At 41.4% G+C, this 24,922-nt stretch overlaps 1 protein-coding gene across 1 annotated transcript in view; it reads left to right on the plus strand.

Annotated features, from left to right (window-relative positions):
- Positions 1 to 3,106: 3,106 nt before the first annotated feature.
- KNDC1 (kinase non-catalytic C-lobe domain containing 1) overlaps positions 3,107 to 24,922 on the plus strand; it is a 91,193-nt gene continuing 69,377 nt past the window's right edge. Inside the window, exons 1-3 of the mRNA XM_081955335.1 lie at positions 3,107 to 3,499; positions 14,357 to 14,555; positions 24,745 to 24,803. Of these exons, the coding sequence (XP_081811461.1) occupies positions 3,434 to 3,499; positions 14,357 to 14,555; positions 24,745 to 24,803 (324 nt within the window). The 5' untranslated portion in view covers positions 3,107 to 3,433. The remainder of the gene's footprint in view (positions 3,500 to 14,356; positions 14,556 to 24,744; positions 24,804 to 24,922) is intronic.

The raw sequence follows: 24,922 nt of genomic DNA on the forward strand, positions 1-24,922 counted from the left end.
AAGACTGAAAAACTGGCTATTGTTTATTCTATATTGTTACCCAATGCCAGTTGCGATTTCAGTTGAATGTGTACACAATGTTTCAATGTTGCAGTGACACAACTTCTCAGTGTAGCATGTGCTTGTGGTGGTCTAATCACATTGATTGTAATGCAAGAGGTTTTGTTTTGTTTTTTTTGGCAAAAGGAAAGTCTTGTTATGTGCTTCTGTTGGCATAGTTTCTTCTCCAGGAAAATGTACCTATGATTAGTCTCTAAGAGACTTAGTGCTTGAATAGTTCTCCGAACTACTCAACATTTCCGCTACCAGTTCTCCAGAACTGGTCAAAACCTGCTGCATACCACCTCTGGAGTAAATGCAAGAACATCAGGCAAAGGCAGTCCTTAATGCAGTGTTCCTCAACCTGCAAAAGGGAATCTGGGAGATGAAGTCCACATCTCTTAAAGTTGTCTAGCTTGAGAAATACAGGAAGTCCTCAGCTTACGACTACAATTGAGTCCAACATTTCTATTGTCAAGTGATACATTTATTAAGTGAGTTTTACCCCATTTTACTATGATCTTCCTTGCCACAGTTAAGTGAACCACTGCAGTTGGTAAGTTAGTAACCTGGTTGTTAAGTGAATCTGATTCCCCCATTGACTTTGCTTATCAGAAAGTCACAAAAGGTGACCACATGACCTCAGGACATAGCAACATTCATAAGTATGAACCAGTTGCCAAGCATCTGAATTTTGATCACATGATCATGGGGATGCTTCAAAGGTTGTAAGTGTGAAAAATGCTCATCAGTCACTTTTTTCAGTGCCGGTGTAACTTTGAACGGTCACTAAATGAACTGTTGCAAGTCAAGGACTATCTGTAATGGAGATAGTCCAAAGGAGAATATTTGTAGCCCAGGGTTGAAATGGTGCTCTCTGCGCTTGCTGTTTTTTTCACAGACGTTTCATTAACCAAACTTGATAACATTATCAGTGCTAGCATGATGGTTTAAAGCCCAACAGCTTCTAGCACTGATGTTGTTACCTAGTCTGGGTAATGAAGCATCTGTGAGAAAACCAGCATGCTCAGAGAGCACCAAGGAGCCCTCATAATGCCAAAGGCTTAGCCTGGGCCACTTGAGGCTACCACGATTTGTAAGACCCACATCTTAAATCTTGATCCCCTCCAACCACATATTCCCGAGACAATTTTTCTGGATTCCACTTTTTAGTTCAAGTGCTAATGCCATTTTGTAAGACCGCACTTGGAATATTGAGCCCAGTTTTGGCCGCCACGATATAAAAAAGATGTTGAGACTCTAGTAAGCATGCAGAGGAGAGCAACCAAGATGATTAGGGGACTGGAGGCTAAAAAATGTGAAGAACAGTTGCAGGAGTTGGGTATCTCTGGACTAAAAAAAGGACTAGGAGTGACATGATGGCCACTATTTGCAATATTTGAGGAGCTGCCACAAAGAAGAGGGGCTCAAGTTCAACCTATTCTCCAAAGCACCTGAAGGCAGGACAAGAAGCAACAGATGGAAACTAATCAAGGAGAGAAGCAGCCTAGAATTAAAGAGACATTTCCTGAGGGTTAGAACAATCAGTGGAAGGCTTGCATTCAGAAGTTGTGGGAGCTTTTAAAGAAGAGATTGGGTAACCATTATCTGAATTGGTATAAGGTCTTCTGGTTGAGCAGGGGATTGGTCTAGACCAGTGGTGGGCAACCTTTTTTTTCAACTGAGCCAAATCTCGCCAAAACCACGATTGAAATTTACTTTGAGAGCCACATTTTTAAAACCGAAAATACACTGTTTTTAGTTTCAATAACTTTTTATTGAGAATATTCTGCATGCAAGTATCCACATAGGTCGGGAGGATACAAATAACACAACTAATAAAACAAAAACTTTAGAACGATATTATTTATCGATAACGTTAAATTCCGTAAAATTTGCCTTACAATGTAGAGAAAATTACATCCTGACATTGACTGACAAAGTCACAACCACTAATGTGAACATTGGCCTTGCATTTCCTTGGATAGTTTGAGTAAGTCAGGTTTGTATGTTGTTGTTTTTAATTTCATCTCTCTCTCCCACTTTCTTTCTTTTTTTCTTTTTCTTTCTCTCTCTCTCTCTGGCTCTTTGTCTCTCTCTCCCTCCCTCCCCCATCTCTGTCACTCTGTGTGTGTGTGTGTCTGTCTCTGTCTCTCCCTCTGTCTCTCTCCCCTCCCTTCCTCTCTCTCTGTCACTCTGTGTATGTGGGTGTGTCTGTCTCTCACTCATTCACTTAATCACTCACTCTGTGTGTGTCTCTCTCTCTGTCTGTCTATCTTTCTCTCCCTCCCTCCCCCTCTCTGTCTCTCTGTGTGTGTCTGTGTGTGTGTCTGTCTGTCAGTCTCTCTCTGATTCCCTCCCTCACTCCCTCTCTGTTCCTCTTCTGTCTGTCTGTCTGTCTGTCTCACTCACACACACACACACACACACACACACACACACACACACTGTGGTCACCTTGTTGAGTGTTCCAATCACATTTGAAACACTCAACAACTGGCCTGCATTTATAGTATTTTGCAGCATTCTGCAGTCATAGGACCAAAATTGGTTGTCACTCGCTCGGGCTTTTGCAGAAGCTTCCCTCCGAAGCCCGAGAGGAGGGAGGGGAGCGGGCACCCGGCACACAGAAGAGCCGCATTAAAGGGTGTAAAGAGCCGCATGTGGCTCGCGAGCCACGGGTTGCCCACCACTGGTCTAGACCAGGGGTGTCCAAACTTGGGAACTTTAAAGACTTGTGGACTTCAACTCCCAGAATTCCCCAGCCAGCTATCTTAAAGTTCCCAAATTTGGACACTCCTGGTCTAGAAGATCTCCAAGGTCCCATCCAACTCTCTTATCCTGTATTCCTGCATCTGGTCGCCATTGACTTAGGTCACCAAAGGGCTCCGCTATTTATCCTTATTTTTTTTTTAAAGGTGGGAAGGCTCAGGGTTTCAGGAGCCGCCGGCGAAGGCCAAAACCAGCCAATGAGCAGCTGCAGCGACGAAACTTCGTCTCCGCTTGTAGCGGAGTTACTCTTTAAAGGAGAGCTGGCGATGCCTCCCCCGTTTTTCGGCCACCGGCCCGGAACAAGGCGGAGCCTCCCTTCTTGGCTCCAGCCCGGCCGAGGGCGAGGCGGCTCGGTTGCCAGGGGCGCTGCCTCGCTCAGCAAACACATTTGTCGGACGGCGCCGGGAGGGAGGCGCGGCGAGCCAAACCGTCGGGGAAGGAGAAGAGACGGACCCCAACCAGCTACAGGAGGAGAACGAGGGGACGGGGCGAGGCTGGGCAGGGGAAGGGGCGCCGGCGGCGTTGGATCCCGGAGAGAGTCCGGCTGGCCGTTGGAAGTCGAGTCCTCTCGGGTCGCTTCTTTTCCCGGTCGGGCCTGAAAGGACCCTCGCAAGCAGCCGCGATGGAGGAGTTTGCGGAGGAAGAGTGCTGCGACTTCGATCCCCTGCCGGCGCTCTCGGAGGACGAGGTGAGCAGCTCCGGCGGTTGGAAGGGACCTTAGAGGTCATCTAATCCAACTCCCCCCCTCTCCAAGCAGGAGACCCTTCACCATTTATGATAGATGGCAGCCAGCCTCTTCTTGAAAACTTCCAGGGATGAAGCTCCCACAACTTCTGAAGGCAACTAACTCTTCCACTGAAGGCAACTACTATTGAGAACAGTGGATTGTCCTCACTGTCAGAAAATGTCTCCTTATTTCCAGGTTGAATCTCTCCTTGTTCGGTTTCCAACCATTATTCCTTGTCTGGCCTTCTGGTGCTTTAGAGAATAGAATAGAATAGAGTTGGAAGGCACCTTGGAGGTCATCTAGTCAAACTCCCCCTCCCCGCCCCAAGCAGGAGACCCTTCACCATTTCTGACAGATGGTCTCTTCATGAAAGCTTCCAGAGATGAAGCTCCCACAACTTCTGAAGGCAACTACTCTTCCATTGGTGGATTGTTCTCATTGTCAGAAAATGTCTCCTTATTTCCAGGTTGAATCTCTCCTTGGTGAGTTTCCATCCATTATTCCTCATATGGCCTTCAGGTGCTTTGGAGCATAGAATAGAATAGAGCTGGAAAGGACCTTGGAGGTCTTCTAGTCCAACCCCCTGCTCAAGCAGGAAAACCTATATCATTTTAGATAAGTGACCTTCTAGACTCTTTTTAGAAACATGCTGTGATGAAGCACCCACAATTTCTGGAGGCAAGCTGTTCACAGACGTGTAGCACAATGTCTTCTCATTGTCCCACTCTCTGTGGCAGTCCCTCAAATATTGGAATGCTGCTATCATGTCTCCCCCCTGGTCCTTCTCTTCATAGACTAGCCATGCCCAGTTCCTACAACTGTTCATCTTATGTTTTAGTCTCCCCTAATCATCTTGGTTGCTCTTCTCAGCACGCTTTCTAGAGTCTCGACATCTTTTTTGTAGTGTGGTGACCAAAAGTGGATGCCGTATTCTAGGTGTGGAGCTGCTGAGAGGGAGGGCATATAAACCGGTCAAGGTGTCTCTTGGAACAACATCCCCCCCCCCCAGATCCTTCCTAACTAGGAAACAAGTCATAAAAGTGATCTCTAAATCAGAGTTTCTCATCCTTGACAACTTTTAAGATGTGTGGACTTCGACTCCCAGAATTCTGGCTGGCTGGGGAATTCTGGGGGTAGAAATCCACACTGGCCTAAGTCATAAAAGATGCAGTACAGGTAGTCCTTGACTTATGACCCCCAACTGAGCCTAAAATTAAGTGAGCTTTGTCCCATTTTACGACCTACTTCGCCACAGTTGTTCAGCGAATCATTGCAGTTAAGTTAGTAACATGGTTGCTAAGTGAATCTGGTTTATCCATTCACTTTGCTTGTCGGAAGATCACAAAAAGTGATTACATGATCCCGGAACACTGCAACGGTCATAAATGTGAGGCAGTTGCCAATAGTCTGAATTTTGATCCCGTGACCACGGGGATGCTGCAATGGTTGCAAGGGTGTAAAATGGTCCTAGGTCACTTTTTTCAGTGCTGTAACTTTGAGCGGTCACTAGTTGAATGTTGTAAGTTGAGGACTAACTGCAATTGCATGAATTGCCCTTGCGGGACAGGTGGGTAAAGGGACTGCAAACCTACAACTGGAAAAGGCATGATTCAGCTGTACTGTCTTTCCCATGGAACGTTAGCAAAATGTTTTAAGAAAGGGGCTGTTTTCAAGCAACACTTTCGACTGTCCAGCCGGACTTTGGAACGCCTCTCATTAGAATCAATGACATGAATGGAGTGGAAGAAAAGAAAAAAGGTGTCCTTCATGCTCCCAGGGTTGAATCCATTCACCCTTCAGTGTTTCCTTAACTTGTCAGCAGGGCCGGATTTTCCTATAGGCTAACTAGGCTTCAGCCTAGGGCCTCAAGATCAAGAGGGGCCTTTTATTTTTATTTATAATCCGTGCCATATTTTTTATAAAGGTTAGTACCAATTACAACATGTTTCATTTAATATATTGATATATATCACAGTAATGATGTATTTTATTATCTCTCATGTAATTTACAAACTTAAAAATGGGAGGTGAAAGGGCCCCATAAGTGGAATAGCCTATTTATTTATTTTATTTATTTTATTTTATTTCTAGACCGCCCCCTCTCCCCGAAGGGACTCGGGGCGGTGTACAGGTACCAAATTAAAAACTATACAAATAATCATAAATATAGTTAAAATCGAATTAAACTTTAAACCCCTGTACAAATTTATAAAAATTAAAAACTTAGCCTAAGACCACCCACGAAATTTAAAAATACAGACTGAGGTGGGAGAGCTGGAATTAGGCCAAGCCGGCTAGATTAAACAGGTGGGTTTTTAGCTTCTTACGGAAGGAGCGGAGGTCTGTGGTTGTTCTAATATCAGGGGGAAGGTCATTCCAGAGGGTCGGGCCCATCACAGAGAAGGCCCTTCCCCTGGGCGCCGCCCGCTGGCACAGCCTAGTGGACGGCACCCGGAGGAGTCCCTCTCTGTGTGAGCGAATCGGCCGAAGAATCTAAATCCGGCCCTGCTTGTCAGTGTCCTATCTGATCCATTACTAATTGCCAGCGCAAGTGAATTCTGTGCTGCATTCACTAGTATCTGGTTGAAACAAGTACCGTATTTTTCGGAGTATAAGACACACTAAGATTTTGAAGAGGTAAATTTTTAAAAAAACGTTTTTGCACTCTGCAGGCCTCCCAAACCCTCTGCACGCCTTGTGTTTTCTGAAAAAAGTGGCATGCAGAGAGTTTGAGAGACCTGCAAAGTGCTCCTGGGGGTTGGGGGCGGGGGAAAGCGAGTAAAAAGCAGCCTATTTTTCATGAAAACGGGCCCATTTTTTTGCCAAAAACAGGGCATACATAGTCTTTAGGAGGCTCCTAGAGTGCTCCTGGGGGCTGGGAAGGGGGCAAAAATGAGCAAAAAGCCAGCCCATTTTTCGCTTGTTTTTGCCTATTCCCAGCCCTCAGGAGCACCCTCCAAGGCTCCTAAAGGCTATGCACGTCCATTTTTGTAAAGGGGACGGGGTTTCCGGAAGCCAAAAATGCTGTATTCAGTGTACAAGACGCACCCGGATTTTCTCCCTCTTTTTTTGGGGGGGGGGGAAGGGTGCGTCTTATACTCCGAAAAATATGGTATTTATCAAAAGCCACTTCTAATTAAGTAGACTGAAGTGGCATTGTGTATATGTTTCTGATTCATCCTAATATTGAGGCATGTTCTGCTGAAGAATGTGCTCTGTATTTACAATAACTTCAGTACCATGGCAATATTTCTCTTAATGAAAGTCTCTTTACAAGTATCATTAAATTCTTAACTGAGTGTAACACGGTTGAAATAATATACAGGCAGTCTTCAACCAATGACCGTCATGGAGCTGCCCCATTACGGTTGGAAATTGTGATAGGTGTTAAGGGATATAAAGTGGCAATCATAAGTGATCTAAGTGTGATCACCACTTAGAGCTCTCCCCCCCCATCCCTGTTCTTCCTGATGCAGTTATTAAAGAAAACATGGGGGGCCTCGGGGGCCTCCCCCATCCCTTGAGGCACTTCGGGCTCTGCTATCTTCCCCTGAGGCTTGCTTCCCACCCCACTGCGCCCCACACTCGTGTCACCCTGTGTTACCCATTGGCCATTTATCTTTCAAAGATATCTGGAGCTAGGGTTAAGGAAGAAGGGAAGATCACTCCTTTACTGGGACATATGGCACTTTTCCAGAAGGGGCTGCCATTTTCTGGACATTCTGCATTGGATTGGGGGATGTGGGGTGAGGAGGACGGTGTGGAGCCCAGGGGAGTTTGAAGCAGGCACAAGACCTGCAAGTACTGGTGGGAGGAGATGGGGAAGGAGATGAATGGTGTGTGTATATGTGTCCTACTGCGGCATTGCTGCAGTTGGTCTTAAGAACAGATGACTAAAGGGGCGCTGCAATGGCCATTACTTCGGAATTGGGTTGTAAGTAGCGTTTGGGTGTGTGTGACTGTCGTACTTTCAAATGGTCACTAAGTAACCAGTTGTAAGTTGAGAACTACCCGTAGTATTTATTATTTTATTTATTTGATTTGATTTCTAGACCACCCCCTCTCCCCGAAGGGACTCGGTACCCCCAGCTTTGCAGACAGCATGCTTATGAGAACGGGAACACGTAGTAGTTGCTGTGGGACTTTAATCTCCTGCTTGTATGCTCTCTGTAGAAATCTGGTTGGTCGCTTTGAAAATGGAAGATTGAACAAGGTTGGCCTTTAGTCCAAAATGTAACCCTTTGGGAAGTATTACATTACTCTTTCAAAATATTCCATTGTAACTTTAAATTTCGCCTGAAAAACCACCTGGAGACGTACCTTTTGTTTTCCACTTAACCTAGAAAGAGCTATGTGTCTTTTGTTTATTCATTTATTTATGGCCAGATGCCATAATGAATGTGTAGTATTTATTTTTATTTATTGCTAGTGTTTCTATGCTGCTGTGCTTCAAAACAGAGACTAGAAGACAAGATTAAAGAAAGCAAAGAAATCACAAGTAATATAAATTACAATAGCACTAACCAGCTGATATAAATCAGAAAAGAAAATCTGACATCCTCCAAATGTTATTTCAGAGCCAGGTTTTTTACTACTTTTCAGAAGCTTGATCAAAAAGAGGCTTTTAAAAAAATATTTGTACTCAAGCTGTTCCACAGAAGGAATGCTGCCAAAACTTCACATAAATAAAAGCAAAACAAGAAAATAAAAACATCAACATTTAAAAATCAAAACCAAGAACTATCAAACAGAACTGCTAACCTAACCAATATAGAAAATTAAATCCATTTTATTTATTGAACAAATTTGTATCCCATTTTTCTACTCAATTTGGATGCTCAGTGGAACTTCTTCCCTTTGAAATTCAGTTCAGGATATAAAAATCCAGCAGTAAAACATTTCAGCTAATACACTTCTGGAAAAGTGATATAGTTCCTTGATGGCAACCTATACAATTAAGTTAACCCTTTTAAGTTAGAATATTTGTTTCTAATTATAAAATAATTAGAATTATTTTTTCTGAGGGCAGAAAAGCAGAGGAACTCTGGCCTGATTTTATCCTTCCGTTAATGCTTAAAATGCTTTCCCATGAATATGGCCACGCTCAACTGGAGAGAATGTTACTTTTTCATGGTCTGTGCAGAATTTTTATGTTTGTACCTTTGCCACATGGTAAGAACATTTGTATTTACAGCAGTTGGATCGTAACCAGGGGGAAAGCATTTGCCATGGGGCTTTGTAGCACCACAGTATTCTTTTAGCAAGAGAGTATGTCTCCCATTCTTAAATAAGCTTACCAGGAAATGTAGTACTGGAGCAAGAATGTTTTACAAGCACACTGAGGATTGAGCTAATTGTTCCATTCATTGGGCTGCTAATAAAAATACGCTTGCAGGTGTTTAGGGACACAGTGTGGACTCTTTATTTGAACGTTCCATTGGGACCATAATATTATGATTTTGTTTTATTTACAATTAGAGATAATTAAAAAAAGTGTACAGAACAAATAGAATAAATTAAGAACACACAGAAGTGAGTCAAGTATGTACATAACTCTAGAGCAGTGTTTCTCAAACTTGGCGACTTTAAGTCCTGTGGACTTCAACTCCCAGAATCCCCCAGCCAGCATAGCTGGCTGGGGAATTCTGGGAGTTGAAGTCCACAGGACTTAAAGTCGCCAAGTTTGAGAAACACTGCTCTAGAGTATAATAATGAAATTCTAATAAGCAATAAGATATTAACTGTCAGGCATAGAAAAAAGAGGTCTACATGTGAGGTTCCAATTAAATTTATTTATTGCTAAACACAGCCCACCCATAATCTTCTCACCTAATGGTTAGCACCTGCTAGGCGTTGGATAAAAGTCAATTCAATTCAAGGAGCTAGGACTTAGTCTGTTTGTGACTACATAGGCATTCTAGGCTAATCCCTCTTTTAACACTACCCCCATGGGGCCACTTCTTTTCCTACTGATTAACTGATTTCACAGACAACCGTTTTGGTTTTGGAACGAGGGTGGTCCAATGTGGTATAAGTTTAAGCTTTAGACTTTTTCTTTTTCTTTTTCCTTTTTATTATGTTTTTATAAACCTGGATACATTTTGTTTCAGTACAGCACACTTTATGCAATATTAATTGAAGATTGTTAACATTATATTTAGATAACTTAGAGTATTGAAAATAAAGAAGACTAAAAAAACCCTTTTCTTTCACTGCCCCAAAGGTGCCTTTTCAAGAGATAACTGGACTTTCTGGTTTTTCTTTGCTTCTTATCCAAGAAGCTTCTTTGGCTTTGAAAAAGCTTCTTGGATGAGAAGTGAAACTTCTTCCAAGAAAAAGCAAAGTCCAGTTCCCTCTTGAAAAAGCATCTTTGGGACAACCATGACCTGGATGACTGAGAACCTCCATAGACACTTTTCTTTCACTATTAATTATAATTTAAAATGACAATATTACATCCATAAAATTATTTGAATGTTTCATACAAAGTTGAGTATAACATTGAAAAACGCCCACTGCAAATTGCATTGGGTTGTTATATGATAACGGTTTTGATCTTAAGCTAATTAGTATTAAAATCTCTACTATACTATTACTTTATATAAATACATACCTTAAATACACACTTTATATATAAATACACACATACATACACACTCATTAATAAAAATAGATAAATGAAGCAAATTTAACAATATCAAAGAGTGGAAAGAAAAGAGAGAGAGAAAGGGAAAAGAGGGGAAATTTCCTTTTTTTAAAAAGGAACTATTGGGTTTATAACTGTCCTCTTTTTATACATCTATGTCAATATTTTGTAGACATTTAGGCCCAGAACAGAACAGAACAGGACAGAATAGAACAGGACATAATAGGATAGGATAGGACCTGCTATATGATGAGTTCTATATAATATATAAAACTTTTTAGGCATTTCTGTCAAAAGATGCTATGTTTTTTCTAAGTAGGTTTATAATTACCTTGCCACAAAAGTTTAAAACATTTTTTTCTGAGAAGAACTGTGGTTATTTTTATTTAGCTATGTGTACAAGGTTTTATGTAATAGCTGTTTCTTGGATTTCAAGGTGATTTCCAATTGTAGCAAAATAATATAAAGTCCAAGAAAAAAAGATATTAAAATGTGAAGGAAACTTAGCTAATCAAGCTGAGCACCATCACGATAAGCACCAAACTGCCCTCGGGAATAATGAGGTCTTAAGAGATTTTCTAAAGAATTGATGATTGGGGTAATATGTACTCAAGAGGTGAAGTGCTCCAAAGGTGTGAAAGCAGCCTCTGAGAAGGGGCATCACGGGGCATTCTTGTAAGGTGGAGATCCTCCACATCTCTCCTCTAAAAGAATATATGGAATGGAATGGCCTTTGCTGGAGGAATTCCTATAAATTGAGTCTGTACTATGTAAAAGTGTATAGGAAATAACCTTGATTTTAGAATTAAACTACTAATCAATGCAGCAATGTAATTGTGTTAATATACATGATTCGTCTATGTAACATTGATCTCAACTTTGCTAAACCTTAACCTTTGGCCCAATCAAAACCTTTGTTTTAAAAGGCAGCCCCATGTAATATGTGTTGCAAGATGATGAGACATATGCCACTGTTGTGAAGTCCTTTTAGACTAAGGATTAAGGTAACCTGTATTGTCATTTTTTTCCCGTGGGCACTCTGGCACACATTAAAAATGAAAATCTGGGCCTGGTCTCAAAAGTGTACATCTACATAACACACTTACAGATATGCTATACACACACACACACACACACACACACACACACACACATGTTGTATTTGTACTGATAAATAAATAAAGGGAGACTAGTATAGATCTATTTCGAGCTAATTAGCTCTCATCAGCTAGCCATACCCTTACTGGGATTCGAACCTGTATTATATCTTAGGCAGGAGTCTTAGCCCAGGTTCGAATCCCAGTAAGGGTATGGCTAGCTGATGAGAGCTAATTAGCTCGAAATAGATCTATACTAGTCTCCCTTTATTTATTTATCAGTACAAATACAACACAAATATAAAAAGGCAACATTAAAAATAAAAATATGGTTTTCTGCCTGCATGGTCTTCTGTGATAAGCTGAAGGACAGAAAGAGGGAGTAGTGACCTTCCTCCCATATTTAGGCATACCAGGGGTTGTAACACAAATACATACATACATATATATATATATATACCTACAGCCTAACATATAAATGCATATAAATATGAATCACCATTCATCTTGGATTCATAGCAGAAAGGGGAAGGTTGAGAGTTCACACGGTTGATACTGTTATGGAAAACTGTGACTGAATCTGAATGTTCTGTTGCGGATAGCACGAAGCTTCCTCCCGGAAGGTAACAAGGAAAACAGGTCGTGAAGAGGATGTGTAGTGTCCCAGACAATCCTGCAGACCCAGTTCAGGCATCGCTGATATGCCTCTTCTGGATGGAAGGGAGTGAACTGCCAATGATCTTTTCTGCCATCCTTGCCACTCTTTGCGTCGCCTTCCCATCTGAAGCAGTAATGCTTCCAAACCAGATTGTAATGCAATATGACATATCGTCCCTCTATAGTGGGGGTGTCAAACTCGAGGCCCACAGGCTGGATATGGCCCACAGGGTGCTTATATATGGCCCGTGAGCCCATCCTGGAAACAGTGAAGGACTGGCCCACAGTGTCTCTGCAAGCGAAAATGGAGCTCAGGAGGGCTGTGCATGGTCCTCCCATGCTCCGTTTTCAGCTGTGACAGCCTCCTGCAACCATCTGCCAGCTAAAACGGAGCTCATGGAGGCCACGCATCTGACCCGAGGTGAAACACAATTGATGCAGCCCTCAATGAAATCAAGTTTGACACCCTGCTCTATAGAAAGTGGCAAGGACAGCAGGAGGAAGATGTACTTTTCTTATGTGATGCAGAAAATGCAGGCGCTGCTGTGCACACTTCACCAATGTCTTGCTGTTGAGCGACCAAGTCAGCCTACTCGTTAGCGGCATACAAGGAGGCCTGGAGTACCAATTGAAGCTCGAGGCACACTTCCCCTTGCCATGATCTCCTTCTACCTTTCTAGTGGGAATCATGAGTTCAAGAAGATCCCCAAGCCATGAACCCAATCCATTTGTGGGAGAGTGAGGTTATCCAGAGCCAAAATGGGATATGGGTAGGCTATAACTCCAGCCTATAGAAGGCAGAGTTCATGCCACAGAGAGCTCTGTGTAAATCCCGAGTCTTCCCAAAAGAACTCAAAAGTCTCAGATGGTCTCACAAGACATTGTCTGAGTTATTCTTATTAGACTTTGCCTAGCTGGTATCCATCTCTGAGTGAATGCGAGCAATTCTATTATGTGTTCTGCAATGGATCTTCATTCTTACCCAAAAGGCAAAGTGTAACCTTAGATAGAGCCTCTAAATACAAATCTCAACATGCAGGAAACATAGTGAAATGCACATGTTTCACTGCTCTTACCACCATGAAACACTGTCAAATATAGCATGCAAGCATATTCATTCACGTTGTTTTTCTTCGTCATTGCTCCAAGCATCCCTTCATTTGCTTCGTTTCCCGCAGCTTCTCAATAATCAAAGAACCTGCTGGATTCTGCACAGGGAAATTAAATGAAGTGATATAAAAATCAATAAAATGTCATAGACAATTTTTCTCTAGGGTTTCTCTTTAGATTTCCATGGCAGATTATGTGTTTTTCTTCCCACTTGCCTGTACAAAAATAATATTTACATTGGTAAGAAGATATTTGAAGGGAAGAAAGAAGGAGAGAGTATGAAGTCAGTTTCTAGTGTTGATCATGAGATCTTTGTTCTATGAACCTTCCGTGGTCTGATACTTTATTTCTATTTATTTGGTTTGTCAAACATGAACGAGATAACAGATATAAGGATAAACATGGACATGAACGCAGGAAACGGGTACGAATAAATGGGGACAATAGGACAGGGACAGTAAGCACGCTGGCGCGCTACTGTGATGCTTGATATAATTTATCAAATCCACTTTTCCGGATAAGATGCACTTGGAAGTTTAGAGAGGGTTGCAGCTGCAAATTAGAAAAATACTGAGAGCGAGGAAAGAAATCTAAAACAGCAACACAAAATTAAGTACGCAGGTTTAGTACAGTTGATCACGAAGGTACAACCTGAAATACAAGTACCTTGTAGGTTTTTGTCTTAGAAAGCTTTGAACATTTTGGAAATGTGTAGGGTTGGTGGATTATGCATTACTTGGAGCTAACTTCATCAAGTTCACTATGCTGAAATGTGGAGTAATTGTGAATTCTTGTGTCAGGCCTGCAGCCATCTTCCTTTTGGATCTTTGGTCTGCCACACTTTCTATTATTCTACTATGTCTTCTCTATTGTGGGAAAATGGGAGGGGGGATTGCACGGAGTTAGATGCTAGGTAGTCAAAAAATATTCATTTCTAGGAAGCCAAGGTCACCCTTTGTTTCTGAGCCTCTGCACCTGACCGGAACTGGATGGGTGGAATTGCCAGCATGGCAGTGGAAGATTGGGCCATGTGATGGACTTGTGGGTGTAGGTACAAGATTGTGAACTTTCTATTGGGTGGGGAAAACTGGGAAACTTTCAGATTCGGGTTTTCCCACATGTGCCAACATGGCTCTCTTAATAAATCGGAACTTTGAGCAATACTTTGCCTTGGACTCTGATTTAATTTTGGATGCTATTTGGAACCCTGACAACCTTTGGGTTGGTGGATTTTGCATTACTTGGATCTAGCTTCATCAAGTTCACTGTGCTGAAATGTGGAGTAATTGTGAATTTTTGTCTTGGCAGGAGAATGTGTCGCTCGCTGATATTCTTTCACTGCAAGATAGCTGCCTTACTGAGCAGGATATTTGGGCTATTTGCCTGGAGTGTAGTCAGTCTTTGAAGAATGTTGTCCACTCTACAGTCTTCCAGACTCTTTGCATTACTCCTGACACTCTGGCTTTTAACACCAATGGCAATGTATGCTTCATGGAACAGATCAGTGGTAAGTATGCAGGCTGGTAGGCGATTTGTTGAAAAGTAAAAAAAAAAAAATCATACTGAGAGAATGTGGTGAAACATTATATTCTCTCTGTCAGATTTCTACATGGATTTTAATTAGAGTGTGAACCATAATTTCTTAAATGCAACAATGAATGTCGGCTCACATCAAGCTAAATTAGGTTATATCTATTAAAAATGTATGTTCATTTAGGTGTTGTGGTATTGAACAAAGATTACCAGATTAAATTTAATGTGGTTCTAAATTTATTTCTTCGATCTAATCTGTATTTTCCAGAGGATTTTATGCAATAAATGCTACCATGCTTTTGTATGAATGTTTTTAAACAAAAACAGCATCTGAGAGCCAAGAGAGGATATATAGATAGATTATATATTTAGTGTTCATTATATATTCTAACTGGAGAAAAGCTGACATTAACTAGCTCTAGTGGTAACATACATTATTTAATATATAAAAAGCTAAAGCTAGCAAAAATAACTTCCCTCCCTTCCTTTACTGAACAGATTTTATGTGTGTTTTGTGAATTTATTTTATTTATTCATTTAAAACTTTTATATAGCTGCCCCCTCTTAAAACAACTTTGGGTGGCTTGAAACTAATAATGCACTATAAAAATAGGATGAAATGATACAAACGGTATAAAAATCAACAGTGATAAAACTAAAAACAGAAAAGCCTGGTGCGACAGCCTCTGATTCACCCGCATTCTCATGGGTTCACCAGGCTTTAAGGTCCAGTTATTAAGTGATCTCTGGAAGGATAGAAGGGTAGAGACCTGTCAGTCACAGGGAAGAGGTTGTTCCATAGGACAGGAGCTGCATAAAAAAAGTATGTTTGAAAATTCCCATAAGATGGCGACATTTAAATGAAAGAATCTGGAGTTTCTTTTTCTTTTTAGTGTAGGGCGAAGTTATATTAGCCAGAAAAGGACAATGCTAATGTAGAGTAGTAATTTGGCTGCCTAACATTGCTAGATCTAGTTGATTCATGCTCGTGTGCATCCCAAGATGCACCACAAGGGATGAGGAAAGAAAGAAACATGGGCGGCTTTTCTGCTGCGTCATCTGAGGTCCTCTCCCTCAACCAAAGCCACCTTGCAAATGCGTGCCGCAACTGGAAAGGTCCAATGGCAGCAGGATTCTAACCATCCCCAAGAAGTGCCAGCTCATCTCCCCACTGAAGTGTACCTATTTATCTACTCACGTATAACATGCTTTCAAACTCCAGAATCTGAGGCAAGTGATGGGAGCTCATCCGGCCATGCAGTGCTAGGACTGGAACCGCTGGACCAAAGGCCCTCTACGGCATCATTAAGTCACTGAGCCATTGTGCCTCCTAAAGGAGCTGGAGTGTGTCCCTCTATTCTGATGAGATGGATATTCTCTGGGAGAAGCTGTGCTTCAGATTATCTGGTCGGGCGAGCGGAAGAGTGTGTAAAACTCCATTTGTGCAAGTGGTGTGTGCGCACGCTCCATTTGTGTAAATGGAGTTGTGCAGACGCATCCACCACTTGGGCAAAACTAGCCCCTCTCCTGGCTGCCACCGACCAGTCCACAGAAATGGGAAGGTTGGGGAATACTGATATAAGCAATTGGTAAACAAGACCTCACAGATAATATTGAAAAGAGAGCAACAGGGGGGAAAAATAGAGATGCCCATACTGTCTTGATAGTAGAAGGATCTTGTAAATTCCTTAGGAGTCAGAGGAAACTTGAGATTAAAACAAAGTGGAATGTCTCAATGGGCCTATTGCAGGTATGATATATTATTTTCCCCTTAAATATTTCCATTATATTCTTTGGAAGATATTAAATTGCTCAAGCTCCCTATGTGACCCAAAATAAATGGAGCAGATAATTTTGTCTATGTGCTCACTTCTGTCATGCCAGCCTGACAAATTTTACCATGTTTCATGTTAACTTTTAAATTCCTATTTTACCAATGCAATTATATTACTTCCAGTAGACTACAATGTAATACATAGTGGTATCTGACTAAATACCTCCTCTAACTTTATTGGAAAAACCCACTTAGCCCAAATATGGCTAGAGTAACTTTGTCCACACATTTGTCTGTACACTACTGACTTAAGATATGCCTTCTGTCTTTGAGTCTTAGTTTAAATCAGGGCTCTTCAACTTTGGCAATGTTAAGACTTGTGTATTTCAATTCACATAATTGAGAAATTCTGGGAATTGGGGAATTCTGGGAGTTGAAGCTCACACGTCTTAGAATTGACAAGGTTGGAGACCCCTGACTTAAGACTATAATGAACTTACATCCTCATTGCCTTTTCTCCAGCCCCATTGTTTTGCATATTTGCAACGCCAGTTTGTCTTCTTCTGCAGGTTAGCTACATTGTAAAACGAAATGTATTTGAATATTTGTAGATTGGGTTGGTAGTTACATTGTTGGTTTGAGCTCCAAGCTTGGCGATATGTTTGCAAATGTTTCATCACCATTCGAGGAGACATTGTCAGTGCGTTTTGAATTGTGCTTGTCTGTGAGAACACTGGTATTTAAATACCTTTTTATGTGATGCAAATTAGTATGGATGTTGTTTATTCCACTACTTCTGAGTCATGATCTGCCTTTGGACTATTTGATTGACTGGCTGATGTTACCAAGGCATGGTCTTAGGTTTTAAGTACTGTCTCTGTGATGTAAATTGGTGTTGTTTGTTCGGATACTTCTGAGTCATGGTCTGGATTTGGACCATTTGATTGGCTGGCTGTTGTTGTTGTGGACCGACTTCAGCTCACAAGAAATCAGACCAAAACAACAACCAGCCAATCAAACAATCCGAATCCAGACTAGGATTCAAGGTATTTAAAGACCAGGGTTCTGACAGATGAGTACAATTCAAAACTCACTGATAATGTCTCCTTGAAAGGTGACAAAATATTTGCAACTAAATTGCCAAGCTCGGAGCTCAAACCAACAACCTAACTTTGTAAAATGTTGTGTGAACTCTTAAATGACATTGAATTTAACAGGGTACAGATTTTATAATCTCTCCTGTCCCATTAGTTTTTTCTTCTTCTATGAATTATTGTCAGTGGTTGGTTAGTCAGCCAATTTTTTTTACTACTGGTTCAGGTGTGCATCTGCGTGTGACGCTTCTGCGCAGGTGCAGGTGTGCAAAGCCTCCCGCTCCCGCTACTATCGATTCTCCTGATCTGGGCTGAATCTGGTGCAACCTACCTCTCTGACTATTGATAAGATCAGCCATAACTTGTACTTGAAATAGCATAGTAAATTGTGATTAATAATCAAATGTGGATTTAAGAAATGTTTTCAAGCTATTCTTGCAGCAGTGATAGGAAAATGCAGCCAATATAGGGAGAACAAAATAGGAGATCCATGGCCATAGTCCTGATGACCTAAAAACACTCTTCTGACATATTACTAAAAATATCAGTGCAATTAGTTTCTTTTTTGCCTTAGTATGATAGATAAACCAGACTGGCTTGCACAACAAGCTGTATGAGATGCTGATTTAATATTATGCTTGAATTTAGCAGTTAATACCTGTCAGTTTCCTGGTGATTCTTGGCATTTTTGTAAACAGTGCTCACTATTTTGAAGACTTGTAACTGGGTACTTTTACACATACTTCGATATCTTTTGAACAGCTACTTTATTCTATACTTTCAGCCACAGATAGTTGAAAAGAAGTCTCAAGTTTACCGCTGTAAGGATTGAGTGATTGATTGTGTGTCATTCAGACAGTGTCAACTCTTGGCAACCACATAGATAGAATCTGTCTGCTCCTGATCCATTTCATCTTCTAGGAGCACACCCCTCGCTTCTATAACCAAGTCCACCCATCTTGTTGGTTGTCCACTTTTTCTCTTTCTTTCCAATTTCCCCAGCATTACAGACTTCTCCAGAGAACTAACGGAGAAATCTTCACATAATGTATCTGAATGGGATAATTTGACCCTGCTCATTTGGGTTGTATTTGTTTGATGATCCATTTGTTTGTTTTCTTGGCTATCCATGGTATTCTTAGGAGTCTTCCCCCAAAAGAAGCATTCCAAATTCTAGTACTTCTACTAATACTAAAATTATTTCTATTCTAGTATTTCAAAAAGGGACGTGGTGGCTCAGCGGCTAAGATGCTGAGCTTGTTGATCAGAAAGGTCGGTGGTTCGGCAGTTCGAATCCCTAGCGCCATGTAATGGAATGAGCTCCTGTTACTTGTCCCAGCTTCTGCCAACCTAGCAGTTTGAAAGAATGTAAAAATGCAAGTAGAAAAATAGGAACCACCTTTGGTGGGAAGGAAACAGTGTTCCATGCGCCTTCGGCATTTAGTCATGCTAGCCACATGACCATGGAGATGTCTTTGGACAACGCTGGATCTTCGGTTTTGAAATGGAGATGAGCACTGCCCCCTAGAGTCAGGAACGATTAGTACATATGTGGGAGAGGAAACTTTACCTTTACCTTTAGTACTTCAAAGTCCACTTTTTGCTTCCATAGAGTGCAACAGAGAAACTATTTCCTGTATGATTCCAGTAGACACATCCCCCCATCTGAATAACTTTTCTAAAGCTTTCATTCTTGTCAAGTATAGGTCTGTGGCATATTTCTTGATTGCTGTTAATATTTGACTCTAAGAGGCAAAGGTTATCCATCGCTTTAGTATCTTCACTGCCTTTTCTTAGGCTGTTTGCTGAACCTGTTATCATTAATTAAGTCGTCTTTACATTTAATCTACCTCATTTTTCCGTCATATTCCTCGATTTTTATTCCTAGAGTTTGCAGAAAATTTGTATCGCAGGTGTCAGAGCAGTGTCATCAGCACAGCACAAATTATCGATGGATTTCTTCCTCCCAATTTTAAAACCCTGCTCATTTTTAAGTTAATACCATGTTCTACTTCATTCCAAAATCATTTAAATTAATAGACTGGAATACAAATGCACAACTGAACAACCATATTGGGAACATTCATAATTCTGAAGCTCTGCCTTTGGATTTCCATTTTATTAAGAAGTGTCCTCATGTTGTAGCTTGGAAAATTTAGTGTTTTTAAAGCCTCACTTGACTGATGAAAAAAATGAGTGTGTGAAGACATGAATAATTTGTCATGAATATGTTATGTTGAAGTTCCTTCCACAGTTCCTCTACACAGATAGCTTCTTGTTTACTTGTCCTCATTAATGCTAGTGTTTGTTCAGTTAAGAGTATGCTGATTAACTTCCGAAGGATATGCATAATTTTTTTCTAGGATGTTACATGGGGCCTATGCTGGTATTAACATCTCTTTAATAAGATCAGGCAGAGCATTCTATGTGAACTAGATCCCCCCCCCAGTGTTTAACACAGTGGTTCTCAACCTGTGGGCAGGGACTCCTTTGGGGGTCGAACGACCCATTCACAGGGGTCGCCCAAGACCTTCGGAAAACACATATTTTCAAAAAAATATGGAAAACATAAAATAATTTTATGGTTGGGGGTCACCACAACATGAGGAACTGGATTAAAGGGTTGCGGCATTAGGAAGGTTGAGACCCACCGGTCTAAGAAATGGTAGCGTGTTACCTCCTGTAGGTTGATGGATCATTAGAAGATTATGTGATTTCAAAAATCCAAGCCAAGATGATATCTCATGAGCAAGACCCTTAATGGAAACTTTTTTTTTTCATACATCCAGAATTTGTCAAAAAATTGGAAATACTTACTGTTATCATTAAAGAAACTGATGCCAACAGATTGTGTGAAGACTGTTTTTCCAACATCATTTAGGGCAGTGATGGCTAACCTTTCTGTCCTCGTGTGCTGCAAGTTCCCACACCCATAATGCAATGCGCATGTTCCCTCGTGTGCCTCGCCCCTGCACACACATGTGTGAACCCCCTGCGCTCCCCCTCCCTCCCCCACATGCGCGTATGATACCCCCTCCACCCCTTTTTGGGCCTAGCAGGTCTCTCTGAAGTCTCCTGGGACCAAAAAATGCCCCTCCCGCACTCCCCTCGCCACCCCCCATGTGTGCGGGTATCCCACCACCCACATGCATGCATGGCAGAGACCCAAAAATCAGCTGGCTGGTGGGAAGCGCACACATGTGTGGTGAAGCTGAGCTGGGGCGACAGTTTGCGTGCCTGCAGAGAGGGCTCCGCGTGCCACCTGTGCCACTTGTGCCACGGGTTTGCCATCACAGATTTAGTGTAATTGTTTATTGAGATATGATTACCTTCAGAGGAATGTATATTATTCCCGTTTATTGTCTATCTGGTAAAGGTTTAGCATCTGTAATTTATTTTATTCTATCACCTGACTCTACTTATACAATACAATACAATACAATACAATACAATACAATACAATACAATACAATACAATAGTAGAGTTGGAAGGGACCTTGCAGGTCTTCTAGTCCAACCCCCTGCCTAGGCAGGAAACCCTATACCGTTTCAGACAAATAGCTATCCAACATCTTCTTAAAGACTTCCAGTGTTGGGGCATTCACAACTTCTGGAGGCAAGCTGTTCCACTGATTAATTGTTCTAACTGTCAGGAAATTTCTCCTCAGTTCTAAGTTGCTTCTCTCCTTGATTAGTTTCCACCCATTGCTTCTTGTTCTACCCTCAGGTGTTTTGGAGAATAGTTTGCCTCCCTCTTCTTTGTGGCAACCTCTGAGATATTGGAACAATGCTATCATGTCTCCCCTAGTCCTTCTTTCTCTTAAGCTAAACATACCCAGTTCCTGCAACCTTAAGCTAAACATACCCAGTTCCTGCAACCGTTCTTCATATAATCAAGGCCTTTATATAATGGGGAATTATAACATATCTGTGTATAGTATGATGGTATTATATTATTTGCCTTAAGAAAATATTTTGTATCTGGAGTAGATGCAGGAGATCACATTATAAGGTATTTCCAAGAATTACCTCCAACGAAAGAAGACTCCGAGGCTTGAGTTTCCTCAAAGTTCCATTTTATCAGAGATGTCATATTGGCACACCTGGGAAAACCCGAATCTGAAAGGTTCCAGGTTTTCTCTACACAAATGAAAGTTCAAGTCCCTGCCCAGCACCCACATGTCCATCACATGGTCCAATCAGACACCATCCAAAACTGGAGCTGCCTCCCAGTCACACCACTGCAGTTGCAGGGCAAAGTGTCCTTGACTCTCTGAGAAAAGAATGTTATTTTGACTACATATCACCCATAATCCATACAATTCCCCCTTCCTTTTTCCCACAGAAGAAATTGTGGCAGGCCTAAAGGCCCAATGTAAAAAAATGGCTTCCAGGTCTGACACACATATTGGCCAATGGATCTCAATGGAAGGTGGTACAATAAAGGATATTGAAAGGTGTGTTAAACGTGGTTGGCAAGCATTTGGCAAGCTAGGCGTACTTGTCAAGAACAACCTCCCCCTACATCTGAAGAAAGACGTCTTCAATCAGTGTGTGCTACCTGCTCTAACATATGACACTGAAAAATGGACAATGACTTCAAAATTTTATACAAAAGCTATGAGTAGCACAAAGAGCCATGGAAAGATACATTCTCAGCATCGCAAGACAAGATAGAAGGATCTGCATATGGATTAGAGGACAAACAAAAGTATATGATACCATGAAGAGAGTAAAAGAATTGAAATGGAAATGGGCTGGTCACACAGCAAGAAGAACTGATGCCAGATGGACTAAGGCAGTCGTAGAATGGATCCCACTTGATTAAAAAAAAAGTCAATGAAAGAGACCTAAAACAAGATGGAGCGATCAGCAAGTATTGCAGGCCCAATTGGCAAAAGAAAGCTTAGGACCATATGGGTTGGAAACATGCAGAAGAGGCCTTCATCCTGCAATGGATAGACAATGGCTAAAATGATGATTATGTGTTATTAGAGTGTGCCAGTTTAGCAACCAGATTTTTCCAGGAGTATCTTCTATTGTTCTGACCAGAAAGCTAGGGAAGGTGATTGTTCTGAAGGTTTTTTCTGCAGCTGCAGAAAAGAGGCAAAGGTAAATGGACCTGGGTGTGGTGGGGCAGGAAGCAGGCCACGACCTGTGATATGTTTCTGAACATCAGTGGGCCCTGTAGCTGTCTGAGGTCCATGACAGGTTTATGTATGATGGCGGGTACCAGGCTTCCACTACCTCCTGAGGCACTTTGTGATTGGCTAACAACTGCAGCTGAGAGAGCTGGAATTGCAGTCGTTGAGATCGCTGATCCCAATTGTGGTAATAAGGACTATTTGTATCTGTTGGGCAGCGTTGAGCTTCAGGGATTAATGACTATAATCCAGAAAATAGACTTTCTGAGGTTCCCCCAGCAACTACGACTGGCATTTTCAGAGTCATGGTGGTCTGCAAACAGGGACTGATTAGGAGTCTGTCTTTGCAGCCAGGAGAGGGCTGATTTCTGATTGGTTAGGGCAGGGGTCCTCAAACTCTTTAAACAGGGGGATGAGTCATGGTCCCGCAGACTGTTGGGGGGGCAGACTGGTGGGGTGGGCGTGGATAGGTAGACATGTGACTGAGTGGGTGTGGCCAATTTAGCAGTCCATTTTGCCTTTGTCCTTGCTGTACTTGCCCCTCCCCTACTCACCCACTGGCCCTGAATCACGTGGCTGCACTGGTGAGATCACCCCTCGGTCAGCTGGTCCTCCCCAGCACCCTTCGGCCTTACCTTTAACAGCAGCAGTGCGATCAGAAGTGGTGAAATCACTCAACTGGTGAAATAACTAACCAGAAGTACAGCTGGAATGGGTGCTCACTGGAAGATAAGACTGAGGGGCGGGGCAAGGGGCAGGGCTGAATCCCACCACTCAGCAAGCTGGATATTTTGCATTGGTGGGCCATATGTGGCCCACAGACCGTACTTTGAGGATTGGTGGGTTAGGGTTAGCTTGTGCTTGATTGATTGTTTTGATGGTGTTGGTTCTTGATTGGATCCTTACACTGGCAAGTTTCTGACCTGCCCATTTTGGGAAGTTGATTCCTAGTTTGTCCTGCTTTGGGGCATGATCTTGGTGTGGTGTAGTACAGGAACCAAAACAATGAAACTTTCCCTAATTTTTCCATTTATCCTTTCATGAGCTTTGTATTTCAAGATTTATGTAGTTAATTAAGTAATTCTTAGGGATATTTGAGGAGGGCAGAGAATGTTGGTGTGTCATGCTGTTATTTTCTTAAATCTCAAGACATTTATTTCTGCAGAGTGGAATTAGAACTATGGAAGATTCCCCCACCCCCTTCTCAACTTTATAGATCTTGACATCTTCTCGAAAGTATTTCATTATAAATGTTAAGGATATGAAGTTAAATGTAAATAAATTCCTCAGTGTTCTTCTGAAATATATTGATACATGATTGACAGTATTTGTTAAACATTAAACAAATGGAACAGCCCCAGAGATCTTCAACTAGATTGTTCTGTGCTTTTTAACCCACGCACACAAATGCACACAAATGCACACAAATGCACACACATACACTTATTTTATAATAATACCAGCATTACTGAGGCTGATAAATCTCATAAGTGCATTAACAGTACATTTTTATGTTTCGTTTCACCCCAATGTAATTGTTGAAGTGACAAGGGAACACATTCTGTGGAAAATGTTCTGATAGAATTGTCTCTCTTACTAATGAGGCAATGGCTTCGATTGTGATGTGTAAAAGCATGAACTGAGCAGATTTGAAAGGCTATGAATAGTCTCTTCATTGTACTTGAATGTTTAAAACAAAATAATTGAGACACTTGATATGCAAATACATTCTTTGATCAACACATTGACAGCAAGTTCTTTCTCCAATGCTCCATTTAAAAATTTGATGCCACTCCACTCAAGCTGTATAATGTATTACATAGAAAATGTTGTAGATTGTATGTTTGAAAAACTTCGCTTTGCTCACTAATGTAAAGATATTTTTAACATGAAATTAGACCCAGCCTATCTTTAAATGATTTGCAGCATTGTATTTAATTTATCTCTCACATACATTTATATTTTTGCAAAATTGTAAAGACTCCAGGTGGTTTACAAAAGCAGATTACAATACAAAGAGGAAAATCCGAATACTCCTCGCTCTTAAGAAAAACCAACATCTTTAAACTTAAGCTAAAATATTACCATTTGTTGATTTTTTTATCTGTCTTGGATTGATTTTAATGTTTTAATATGAAATTCTTTTTAAAGATGATCCAGAAGGAGCTTTTGTCCCACCAGAGATTGATGAAACTGGTAACACATTTGAGGTAAGTAATGAACTCTTCTTGTACATCTCAGAACATCTTTAATTGTAAAGAAATGTTCTTAAAATGTTGAATGCTTGGTATGGTTCCAAAATATGAATATCTGTGTGGTTTCTCCACTA

This window comes from Natrix helvetica, assembly GCF_964273705.1.
Source record: "Natrix helvetica genome assembly, chromosome: 5".
Taxonomy (NCBI): Eukaryota; Metazoa; Chordata; class Lepidosauria; order Squamata; family Natricidae; genus Natrix; species Natrix helvetica.